Source organism: Gadus chalcogrammus, chromosome 5, assembly GCF_026213295.1.
Source record: "Gadus chalcogrammus isolate NIFS_2021 chromosome 5, NIFS_Gcha_1.0, whole genome shotgun sequence".
Lineage (NCBI taxonomy): Eukaryota > Metazoa > Chordata > Actinopteri > Gadiformes > Gadidae > Gadus > Gadus chalcogrammus.
Window position 1 is genome coordinate 16,006,945 of NC_079416.1, and position 11,364 is coordinate 16,018,308.

At 43.0% G+C, this 11,364-nt stretch overlaps 1 protein-coding gene across 1 annotated transcript; it reads right to left on the reverse strand.

Annotated features, from left to right (window-relative positions):
* Nucleotides 1-450: 450 nt before the first annotated feature.
* On the reverse strand, nt 451-11,145 carry pls1 (plastin 1 (I isoform)). The gene is made up of 16 exons (XM_056590390.1): nt 10,940-11,145; nt 9,419-9,509; nt 8,604-8,764; nt 8,137-8,266; nt 7,203-7,335; nt 6,866-6,947; nt 6,303-6,468; nt 5,549-5,691; nt 5,103-5,198; nt 4,357-4,546; nt 3,871-3,949; nt 3,001-3,115; nt 2,375-2,508; nt 1,958-2,081; nt 1,354-1,487; nt 451-1,163 (listed from the first exon to the last, which is right to left on the reverse strand). The coding sequence occupies exons 2-16, from the start codon at nt 9,483-9,485 to the stop codon at nt 1,025-1,027; spliced, it is 1,893 nt and encodes a 630-aa protein (XP_056446365.1). The 5' UTR covers nt 9,486-9,509; nt 10,940-11,145; the 3' UTR covers nt 451-1,024.
* Between the last annotated feature and the right edge of the window lie 219 nt (nt 11,146-11,364).

Consider the following 11,364-nt stretch of genomic DNA (forward strand, 5'->3'; position numbering starts at 1 on the left):
AATTCCAGTAAACAAATTGCAGATATCAGTGTGGTATGTCTACAGTTATTTACAACATATGCAATCATCAAATACTGATAGGGTATGTGGGTTCTAATAACTGTAACCTCGGACCGGACAGACTTGATCTAAAGTCTGATTCGTGAGAACATTGTAACTGTTATGGTTCCAATAACAAATATCTTTGAATCAAACCTAGCCCTATATCATAGAGTTAAGGCCTTACACATTTCCTATCGTATGGCTTCCTTTTACTCCCAACGTTAACCCATTGTTATTCAGGTTAAATAATGAATAATAATGATATAATAATTAATAATATTTTTGTAATCAAATGGTAGTCTCAATAAAATGTGTTATTTGTGATTGTGTGCCTGGTTGTGTCATCTATTTGTGAACAAGACCAAGTATTTCTGGAAAGAATTAAAATAAGTTTCGTATTTTGTGTATTCTGTTTAATAATTAAATAATTGTATTCATCATTTTTCAACATTTACAGACTTTTGCAATATTCACATGTTCTTAATCATAGTTTTGCCGCTCTTTAGCAAAGGTATATGATACAGATTACATCAAATGTAATACAATACAATAACCTCATATTAACCTCCAAAAAATAAAATCACAAAACATTCAAAAACCAGAAATATCAGGGTCATTACAATGCCAGATTATTAAGTGATTTTACTTGAACGTGTGTTGACATGCATGAACAACTCAGAGAATATGCATCAATGATATATACACATTGACTATTAGTGCTATTATTAGCAATAGCATTATTATTAGCAGAACTAATTGAACATTATAAATAGAGGATTCAATGCTGTTTTGAGGAAGGCTGGCTGATGATTTGTGTGTGTGTGTGTGTGTGTGTGTGTGTGTGTGTGTGTGTGTGTGTGTGTGTGTGTGTGTGTGTGTGTGTGTGTGTGTGTGTGTGTGTGTGTGTGTGTGCGTGTGTGTGTGTGTGTGTGTGTGTGTGTGTGTGCGTGTCTGTGAGTGTGTGTGAGGGAGGGGAAGTTGATCAGCGCTCGGCCTTCTTCATCCAGCGGCCCATGAGGCAGGCGAACACGGTGAGAACCATCTTGGTCTTGACCTCCACGAGGTCGTCGGGAAGCGCGTAGACCCTCGCACCGATTTTACGGGCCATGGAGATGGCATACCTGAGAATGGGGGGGAGGAGAGATACAGTGAGAGAGGAAGGGGTTGGTAAAGGGAGAATGGCAGACATGAAAGGGGTGAGGGGTAGAGAGTGAGTGACTTAACAGTGATAAGATAGAAAAACTGGGAGGCCGGCAGGTCGACAGACAGACAGACAATAAGACAGTGAGACAGACAGCAAGAAAGGTTTACTTGGCATTGTTGAATTTGTCAGTTTCACTGAGAACTCCCTTCTCTGCTCTCTTGATCATCTCCTGCTTGACGGCACTGGGAACAATGGTGTCGATAAGGTCCAGCACTGGTAGACTGGTACTAATCAGCTTGTCCTGTCACATAAACACATGTGCGCATGCAGAGATAAGACACCCACACGTACATAGAGTCAACACACACACACACACAAACAATCATATACACACATTAATATAGAATAAAACGCAAATTTCCTTATTTCTTCCTTTCTCTAGTCCCCCTTTTCTTTAATTTTCCATTTTTGTTCTTCTCTCTTTTATGCATGCATACAACTATTACTATATCATACATTCTCTCTCTCTCTCTCTCTCTCTCTCTCTCTCTCTCTCTCTCTCTCTCTCTCTCTCTCTCTCTCTCTCTCTCTCTCTCTCTCTCTCTCTCTCTCTCTCTCTCTCTCTCTCTCTCTCTTCTTCCCACAATACACACACACACACACACACACACACACACACACACACACACACACACACACACACACACACACACACACACACACACACACACACACACACACACACACACACACAGATTACTATGATCATACATTGAAGCTGGTGATCTGTGTGTTCTTGCGTCCTTGGGTCAACGTCGTGTTCACCCAGTTGAGGATGATCTGATCCCCGATCTTCTGTCCTTCGCCAAGGTCTGAGAGCACCATCACTGTGTACCTGGAGAACCAGAGAGCACCCAAAACACCCAAAACATTGAGAGACAAGTACTGAGTATATACCACCTCAGCTGCCAGAGCAGTGTAGCGTGTCTGTACCATCTCATTGGCTGCCTGAGCAGTGTAGTGTGTATGTACCTCCTCATTGGCTGCCAGAGCAGTGTAATGTGTATGTACCATCTCATTGGCTGCCAGAGCAGTGTAGTGTGTATGTACCTCCTCATTGGCTGCCAGAGCAGTGTAATGTGTATGTACCATCTCATCGGCTGCCAGAGCAGTGTAGTGTGTATGTACCTCCTCATCAGCTGCCAGAGCAGTGCCAGGGTGTGCAAGGAACTGCCCTCGTTCAGGTTCACTCCTCCAACACCGACCAATGAGAATTGAGCTGCCTCCTTTCCCAGCTCCACCGCGTAGTTACAGTTCTCCAGCTTTTGAATGTAAAAGAAAATTGAATGACAGAGTTACATCAATATTCGACAAATTTGTGACGTATTTATATTTGAGAAATATATGTTTGCTTGATTTAAGCCGCAATGTGTATTACAAATAGCTCGTAAATTGAAATAACTGGAGAAAAAAAAACAATCGCTGAAATCATCAGTGATTGTTCTATAACTGATATATTCTCCCCGCCAAAAAAGGCTGACCTCTTTCTTATTTACAAGAATCCAACTTGTCACTTCCTTAACCCCTTCCACTCACGCCACCCAGACAGCAAACTACACTGGGAGAGTCTGTTCGCGTAGCACAGTGGCACAGCCAGTTAGAGCTGACAAAAAAAGGATTAATGAGTACTTTATTAATCCAGGACTACACACACAGACTCACACATACATGAACGTAAGAACCTTGGACTTTAACAGGTTAATATGTCCAACATGACATGTTTAGGTGTATTTCTGATAGTTGTATCGCGTTACCTTCTTCATGTTAGCCCCTAAAACAGGGTATGGAGATGGGTTAACCTTCTTCCAGTCAACAGATACGTTCATCTTCTCAAAGAGCTGGAAAATCACCAGGCTGTCACGCAGATCACTGTAACACACACACACACACACACACACACACACACACACACACACACACACACACACACACACACACACACACACACACACACACACACACACACACACACACACACACACACACACAGTTGTATTCATCAGCAGAGATAAAACAAAAACAAAGAGTATAGCTCCAGCTCCCTGGTATTCTAAAAATGTATTGGTTTTTGAGAAAGCCGTATTTCGCATATATTTCGTGGTAGAATATATGCATTCTGTTTTGAGCACGAGCACCTGTAAAACTGCTGACAGATTTGGTTCATTGTTAATACGTATGACAATAAATACCATGATTATTAGTAATATAAGGGTTGATCCAAACTCACAGATAACAACATCAATTTGCGGGAACAGATAAAAGTGTACTTTGTAATGAGTCATTCATAGATAATGAGCATTTAAAGAGATGATGTTGATATTGATAAACCAAAGGACCGGTTATGTACCAGTTCAGGTCATAATGTATAGAGATCATTTTATATGGCTAAATCATAGATTGTATCCGAGTACAGACGATAATATGAGAATATGATAGTTATAAGCCATAGATTGTGTACCAGTATAGGTATAGATAATATACAAAGTTCATATGATTGTGATGTTCCCTGGGTTGTGTAGAGGTGATCCTTTATATTGCTATGTTGAGTTTAATAAACCTAAGGTTGAGTAGAGGTTATCCTTTATCTCGATAGTGTCTAGATTAATAAACCCTAGGCTGTGTACCTGTACAGATGATGGACGTAGGGCGCTACACCCAATGAGTTCATCCAGTTCCTGAAGGTTTTCTCCTCCCTGGATTCAGCTGGAGAAATAATAGGAAACCAAGCAGAAACCGAACAAGATAATGTTATAGACAATTTTTTGTCTATTATCTAATCAAACTTTCAAGTGCCATACTACGGACACTAAAGATTCAAATAATACAGGGAGCTTTTCGTGTTAACTCACACCTTTATGGAGGTGCCAATCTGTGGTGATCATTAAGCCATCACTTGCATAACAAAGAGCGAAGGTTTGATTGATTCGTTTTTTTAGGTGAATATGCAATAGCAGTGCCTATTCCCACGGCGATATCTCTAGCCGTGTCTGTATCTTAATATGCGCTTGTTTCCATCTCTATCTGTTTTAGTGCTGGGTTAGTGTTAGACTATTTATTTCTGTATTTTCTGCGGCCCTTTGTCTATGTGAACATGGGAGAAGCGGGCTCACCCTCTATGTGCATGTCGGGGTCCACGTTGTTTTTGGGCATCGAGGGGTGCATGTGATACAGGTTGGCCACGAAGGCCAGGTTCAGCTTGCTGTTCCCGGAGGTGACGTCGTGAGGGGACACAAACTGCCTGCATTCCATCCTGGCCGCCTGCTTGAGCATGAGCTCTGCCCTCTGGTTAAGGTCTCGCTCCTGTAGGATATTCATGAAGTTACTACTAGTGCAACGAGTAGTAGTAGAATTAGAACTAGGACTGCTGCAAAATGAACTCTGCCCTCCGGATCAGGTCATGCGGACGTTTATAATCCATAATCATAATGATTTTATTACTAGTACTACCACTATAAATAGTAGTATTAGTTAATTGCTGCAGTATACGTATGCTCCGTCATCCAGTCCGAATCATTCTCCTGTCAAACATCCCCGTTTATCACTTATAATTCCTAAAACAGTGATAGACCTGTAAGCACAATAAGCACTGGTACTTCTACCACAATAATTACTACTACTATTACTACTAGTACTTATGCTGGTGCTACGACTGCTTCAATATTATTGGAAAGTATAATTGGTCATTTCTTTTTAAATTCACAGCATTATTACAAAGTGCATACAATCCTCGCAAGAGTGGGAATCGCCTTTGCGGTGTTAATCTCCCCACTCAGTTGAGCTAGACCACTCGATCACAGGTCCCCTCGTCTTCTCCGTTGTGGAGGAAATGTTCACTGAGATGCAATGAAAGACTCACGCGGAGACCACTCATGTCAATGATCACCGCCAGCTCGTCCTCTCGCTCTCCTTTAGGGGAGATCTGGTCCAACAGGTAGAAATAGGCCCTGGAGTCCTGCAGAGGTACGCAAGGGTGAATTGGTCAATGTCAAAACAGGTTTGTGAGTGGGTTTGTGTTTCTGTGTGTTCTTTGTTTCTGATTCTGTTTCGTTCTGATTGTCATCTATTCCGATTCCGAAGTTATCGTTGTGAGAGAGAGAATGATATATATACATATACTACATTATTGTATATTCTTGATTTTCATTTTGTTTAGAGCTATTTAAGGTAAGACATTTTACATGATATATATATATATATATAAATGCTTGCATACTTGTCCTTGTACGCTTGTGTTTGCATGTGTGTGTGTCTGTGTGTGTGTGTGTGTGTGTGTGTGTGTGTGTGTCTTTGTCCAGTGTGTACCTTGATGTCCTCGCTGAAGTTCCTAATGGTCTGGGTGCCTGCGTTGGTCAGGTGTGTGTTGACCCAGCGCAGGAGCAGCTCCTCAGGGGAGATGGACAGGAGATGGTCCAGGTCCTCTCCCTCGCCCAGGAGACCAATCAGAGCTACACACACACACACACACACACACACACACACACACACACACACACACACACACACACACACACACACACACACACACACACACACACACACACACACACACACACACACACACATACACAAATATCCTATTTAGTCATTGAGCAGATACACGTCATTAAGGAGCAGGTACGTTCTATGTCATCCTGCTCAAGGTTAGTCTACGGCCATGGGGGTATCGAGTCCAGTCACTATCGGCTGGAAGTCAAACAACCTGTAGCTGCTACACGATCTTGGCCCATGTTTAGAAGAAATATAGATCATTACTTTGGACGTTGGCATTGAGGTTGTTGTATTGTTGCATATTTTTTCAAGTAGTGCCGGTAGTTGCAAAGAAAGAATACCTCACACTTTTCAAAGCATACTGCAATAATCATCCTGGATAAAGATCAAAGAATAATCTAGTCAGCTAGACCAATAAATCTTTTATAGTACAATAAATGAAGTTTTATAGTTGTATTACGACACAGCTTTAATTAGTGTGTGTGTGTGTGTGTGTGTGTGTGTGTGTGTGTGTGTGTGTTTGTGTGTGTGCGTGTGTGTGTGTATTCATGTGTGCGGTATTGCTGACCCTCATTCCTGCCGATCTCGATGTCGGCCAGCAGGCCGGTCTTGATGATCTGCCAGAGGAGCCCCAGAACCAGGTGGGGTTTCCCAGCCATCAGGTCGCTGGCGTCAATGTTCACCACCGTGCAGCCTATGGCCGACGCCGAGTTCAGGGCGAGGACCAGGTTCTCCTGCACCAGGACGGTCGGGACGGACCGCATATCAGAGGTGCAATGCTCTTACGTTCATTCATTCATTGGCTCCGTTCATCGATCTGTTCCTTCATTCATTAATTTGATCATTTATTCATTTGTTAGCTTTTCATCAATATATCCATAACGTTATGATTCAACTCAGCAAATCATTCATCAGCTCATAACTTCATTTATAAATGTATTAATCACCCATGCATTCTTGCTTTTAGCCACTTCTGTGTTTTTTAAAGCCTACCTCTGGGTGTAGTTGATTCTTCCTTGTGTCGTTTCATTGATTGATATCATGATATCACCATGATCTAGTGTCAATTGATCGGTTGATCGCATGATGACATCAGCATGCGTTCATAGAGATTGATGGACGAGTGCTTACAGTCATGGTGAAGGTGGACATCTTCTTGGTGTTGATGACTCTCTCGTCAATAGTGTCAGGCTGAGACAAGTTTACCATTTTACTGGAAACAAAACCAGTGAGAGAGTGAGTGAGCGTGAGACAGTGAGTAACTGTATTTATTCTATAGCAATGTTCAATATTTCCTCCTAATTGGTCAACAACATTTCATTGTTCAACTCTGCCTTTTAAAAGTTTCAAATTAATTCCATTACAAATCAAAAACCAACACATCATTAACAATAAACGATGTGACCAGATGTTGTGTCTGAGAGTTTGTGTATGGGTGTGCATGTGTGTGTGAGTGTGTGTGTGTTACCAGAGTAGGATGCCGTCCCGTACAGACTTGAAGAGGCTGTCGTTCTGAGGGTTCATGGGCAGCAGGTGGCAGCAGTCTGGGTCCTTGTCAAGGGCTTTGTTGATCCAGTTAACAAACGCCACCTTCTCCTCATCTACACACCCCCACACACACACACACACACAGACGCACACACACACACACACACCACACACACACACACACCCCCACACACACACACACAGACGCACACACACACACACACACACACACACACACGCACACATGCACACACACACACACGCAGGTACACAAACACACACACACACACACACACACACACACACACACACACACACACACACACACACGTACACACACAAACACAAACAAACAGGTAGATACACACAGACACACAGACACACAGATACAAACACAAACACGCACACACACAAACACCAGCACATGCACATTATCATGTTAACATTTTATTACGTTCACATAATATTAGTCCGTATGCAAACAATAACAGATGCAAAACTCAGTTATATACTGTGTTCCGTCATGTTAAGGAATACGGAAAGCAGCAGCACAAAATACAAACGCTCAACAGCCTACTCAATGACAGGTTCTTTGTTTCTGTGTGTTCTTTGTTTCTGATTCTGTTTTGTTCTGATCGTCATCTATTCCGATTTTTCTAAGTTGTTGTTGTGAGAGAGAGAATGATATATACATATACTACATTATTGTATATTCTTGATTTTAATTTTGTTTAGAGCTAGTTAAGGTAAGACATTTTACATGATATAAAAATTCAACTTTTATACTGTAAATGCCTGCATACTAGAATACGGAAAGCAGCAGCACAAAATACAAACGCTCAACAGCCTACTCAATGACAGGTAGGCACACGTACGCACACGTACAACCAAACAGTTGCGCATTTAGTTCTCACCGGAGTAGGAGTGCTGTGTTCCCTCGCTGGAGATTCCCGACATCCCTCCAAATGAGCGAATCCCATCTTTCCTAGCGATGATCTTCCTGAAACTCTCACTGAACTCCTTGCTCTTCAGCTCCTGGTAGATCTGGTCATGCATGGGCACACACACACACACACACACACACACACACACACACACACACACACACACACACACACACACACACACACACACACACACACACACACACACACACACACACACACACACACACACACACACACACACACACAAAATATGAAATGGGATCAAGGGACAAAGTAAGGGGAAAAACTAAGAAGGAAAGGAAGAAAGAACCATAGCAACAAACAAAGATAAATACAGATTGATTGTTTGAGCATTCAACCAATTAACCAATCAACCCGACAACCAATCAATTGAAAGAAAGAAGGGTGAGTTGGATTTTTTTCCGTGGACGTACAGACACAAACTCTTCGAAGCTGATCTTCTCGTCCTTGTTGGTGTCTCCAGCGATGAAGGTCTCAACGATCTCCCTCACTCTGTAGCCCGGCAGGGAGAAGCTGGCCTCCCGGAAAAGCTCCTGCAGCTCAAAGTCACTCACATACCCACTGTTGTCAATGTCTACACACACACAAACACACACAAGGCACACAGAGTCATTTGGTAGGTAGATATGTGTGATTTAACTACTGATATTTTATTGTGGGTGGGAAATGAAAGAGCTTAAATTTTAAACTGGTGTCTTTCCTCTCCCCCAAGGAGAGATTGTAGATGTGTTTCACATACCAAGACATACACGTACAAACACACACACACACACACACACACACACACACACACACACACACACACACACACACACACACACACACACACACACACACACACACACACACACACACACACACACACACACACACACACACGTGTTTATGCCACTGTCTGTCAGTATTCGCACATACACACACACGGTTATGCCACTGTCTGTCAATATTCACACACACACACACACACACACACACACACACACACAGGTTTAATATACAATCTCAGGTTGTCCAGGAAATGGATCAGATCATGATCTACTGCTAAACTCCGCCCACCTGTCTGTCCTTTAGCACACACAGGGCCTGTCCTCTAAAACTTGACAAATGAAAGCACATTGTAATACAACAGGACCTATTCATGATCTTGAAAGTGTAAAGGTTTGTGGAATGTGAAGAGATTTTGCTTTGTGTGTGCGTGTGTATGTGCTTGCGTGTGTGAGATACAGACCAATTCTGTTGAAGGCCTCTCTCAGTTCCTCCAGGTCCTCTCTGGAGATCTGTGTGATGTTCTCCATTCTGATGCTTCTTGTGTTGTACACCTGGATCACACACGCATACAAAATAAACAACAATATAAACACACACACGCAAAGATGCAAGCATATAAACACGCATGTATGCATATAAGTAGACAAACAGACACACTCACAAGCACACACAAGCACACACACGTACACATCAACGTGGCTTTAAGGATTGTGTTTTCACATTGTGAACTATTTTTAACTGCTGATTATGAAGAAGGGGGAACGGAGGTCAATGTAGATGATGCAGCGGGTTGGGTGATTGAGTGACAGAGTCATAAGGAAGTGGAAGACTCCAAACGTCAGCAGGTCCAAGAGTCCCCGGGCCATGTAGTAGAGCGTACAGTTATCAACACACTCGCACGCTGTTACGACCCTTGGCCACGGTGGGAGTTAAAAGTTGTTTGCGTTAATGTCCCTCCTGTGTTCATGTTTCGTTGCTTGCTAGCCTCTTGATGTGTTTGTGTTTCGAGTTGATAGGATGATTAGCTAATTGGTGTGGCTGTTAAATGTGTGGGTTGGATCCCTACGGATTGGCCTGCCAGGTGGTTTTCAAAACTCCTTTAACTGTGAAAGGAGTTTTTGTTCAGCTTTGTTCAGTCAAATGTCAAACAATTGACTCGTCTTCTGCGTTGTATGAGTCGTGGGAAGCTGAGTAGGGAGGGGACAACGTCCAATGTTTCTGGCTGGTTTGGCCATAACAGGGGAAAACACTAACACACACACCCACACACTGTCATGGACAATATGAACAACATAAGGAATTAACTTGCCTCCCCTTACTTTCTCCATTCCTATTTGACTATGTACTGATAAACGACAGACTCTCAGTATGTGTATAGACAAGTAACTGAGAATTACTCCTGATATTAGCTTTTGCTTCTTTATGTCACACCTATAGTTTCAGACCATCGTGGGCACTTTTGTGTTGGGTTTAAACGCCTGATTCTAACAATGTGATATTTTACTACATAATTAATTGTTATTGTCCCTTGGGAGAGGCTCGGTATTGATGGCACTTGTATTGTTCATAATCAAACTCTACTTTGCTGTGAAAGAACCGCATGCACACACACACACAAACACACACACACACACACACACACACACACACACACACACACACAAACACACACACACACACATGCACGTACAAACACACACATTGCATGGTTTGGCTTGCATGTAAACGATCAGAAGGCCAAGAGAGCTATAAACGGATACAGAGAGTGAGACAGAGAGAGACAGAGAGCGATTGAGATAGAAAGAGATAAAGAGAGGGAGAGAGAGAAAAAGAAAGAGAGAGAAAGAGAGACAGTGAGGTACTTAAATAGAGACAGATATTGAGACAGGCAGAGATATAGAGACAAAGACAGAGAGAGAGAGAGGGAGATTTAGATAGAGAGCAAGGGGCCAGTGGGAAATTGAGGAGGATAGATTTGTACCTTGGCATACGCTTGTGTGTTGCTAGTTGGTTCCGTCCAGCCCAAAGCGGGAGGGCAGGTCTCAGGGTCCAGCCGTCCTTCTCTGCGGGTAAGTGGCAGCTGATGGGGCGGTGGGGCTAGTGGTTCCTGGCTGGGGCAGATACAGAGGGGCAGTGAGAGAAGAGGCAGCGGAGAGCCAGGGGGGCAGCAGCTGGCTATTTCTCTATCCCAGGAGGAGTGACACAGGTGGGGCAGGCGTGACGCAACCTTTGGTCCCACGCAGGCCACGGGCTGGGCGTTGGCTAAAAAGTTAACGTTTAAACGCCTGCTCAGAGGCTTCAGAACGCTGGTGCAAAGCAATTCAGTTCAGCAGTCTCTACTTCTCCTGTCTGTCAATGTCTCTCTCCCATGCTCTCTCTCGCTGACCTTTTTCCTCTCTTTCTCTC

Excerpts from the sequence above, each read along its gene's own strand:
- pls1 (XM_056590390.1), bottom strand. The coding sequence starts at position 9,485 with ATGGAGAACATCACACAGATCTCCAGAGAGGACCTGGAGGAACTGAGA. Across the intron at positions 5,692-6,302 it reads CGAGATCGGCAGGAATGAGG|CTCTGATTGGTCTCCTGGGC; the intron begins GTCAGCAATACC and ends GTGTGTGTGTAG. Across the intron at positions 3,116-3,870 it reads TACGTCCATCATCTGTACAG|TGATCTGCGTGACAGCCTGG; the intron begins GTACACAGCCTA and ends TGTGTGTTACAG.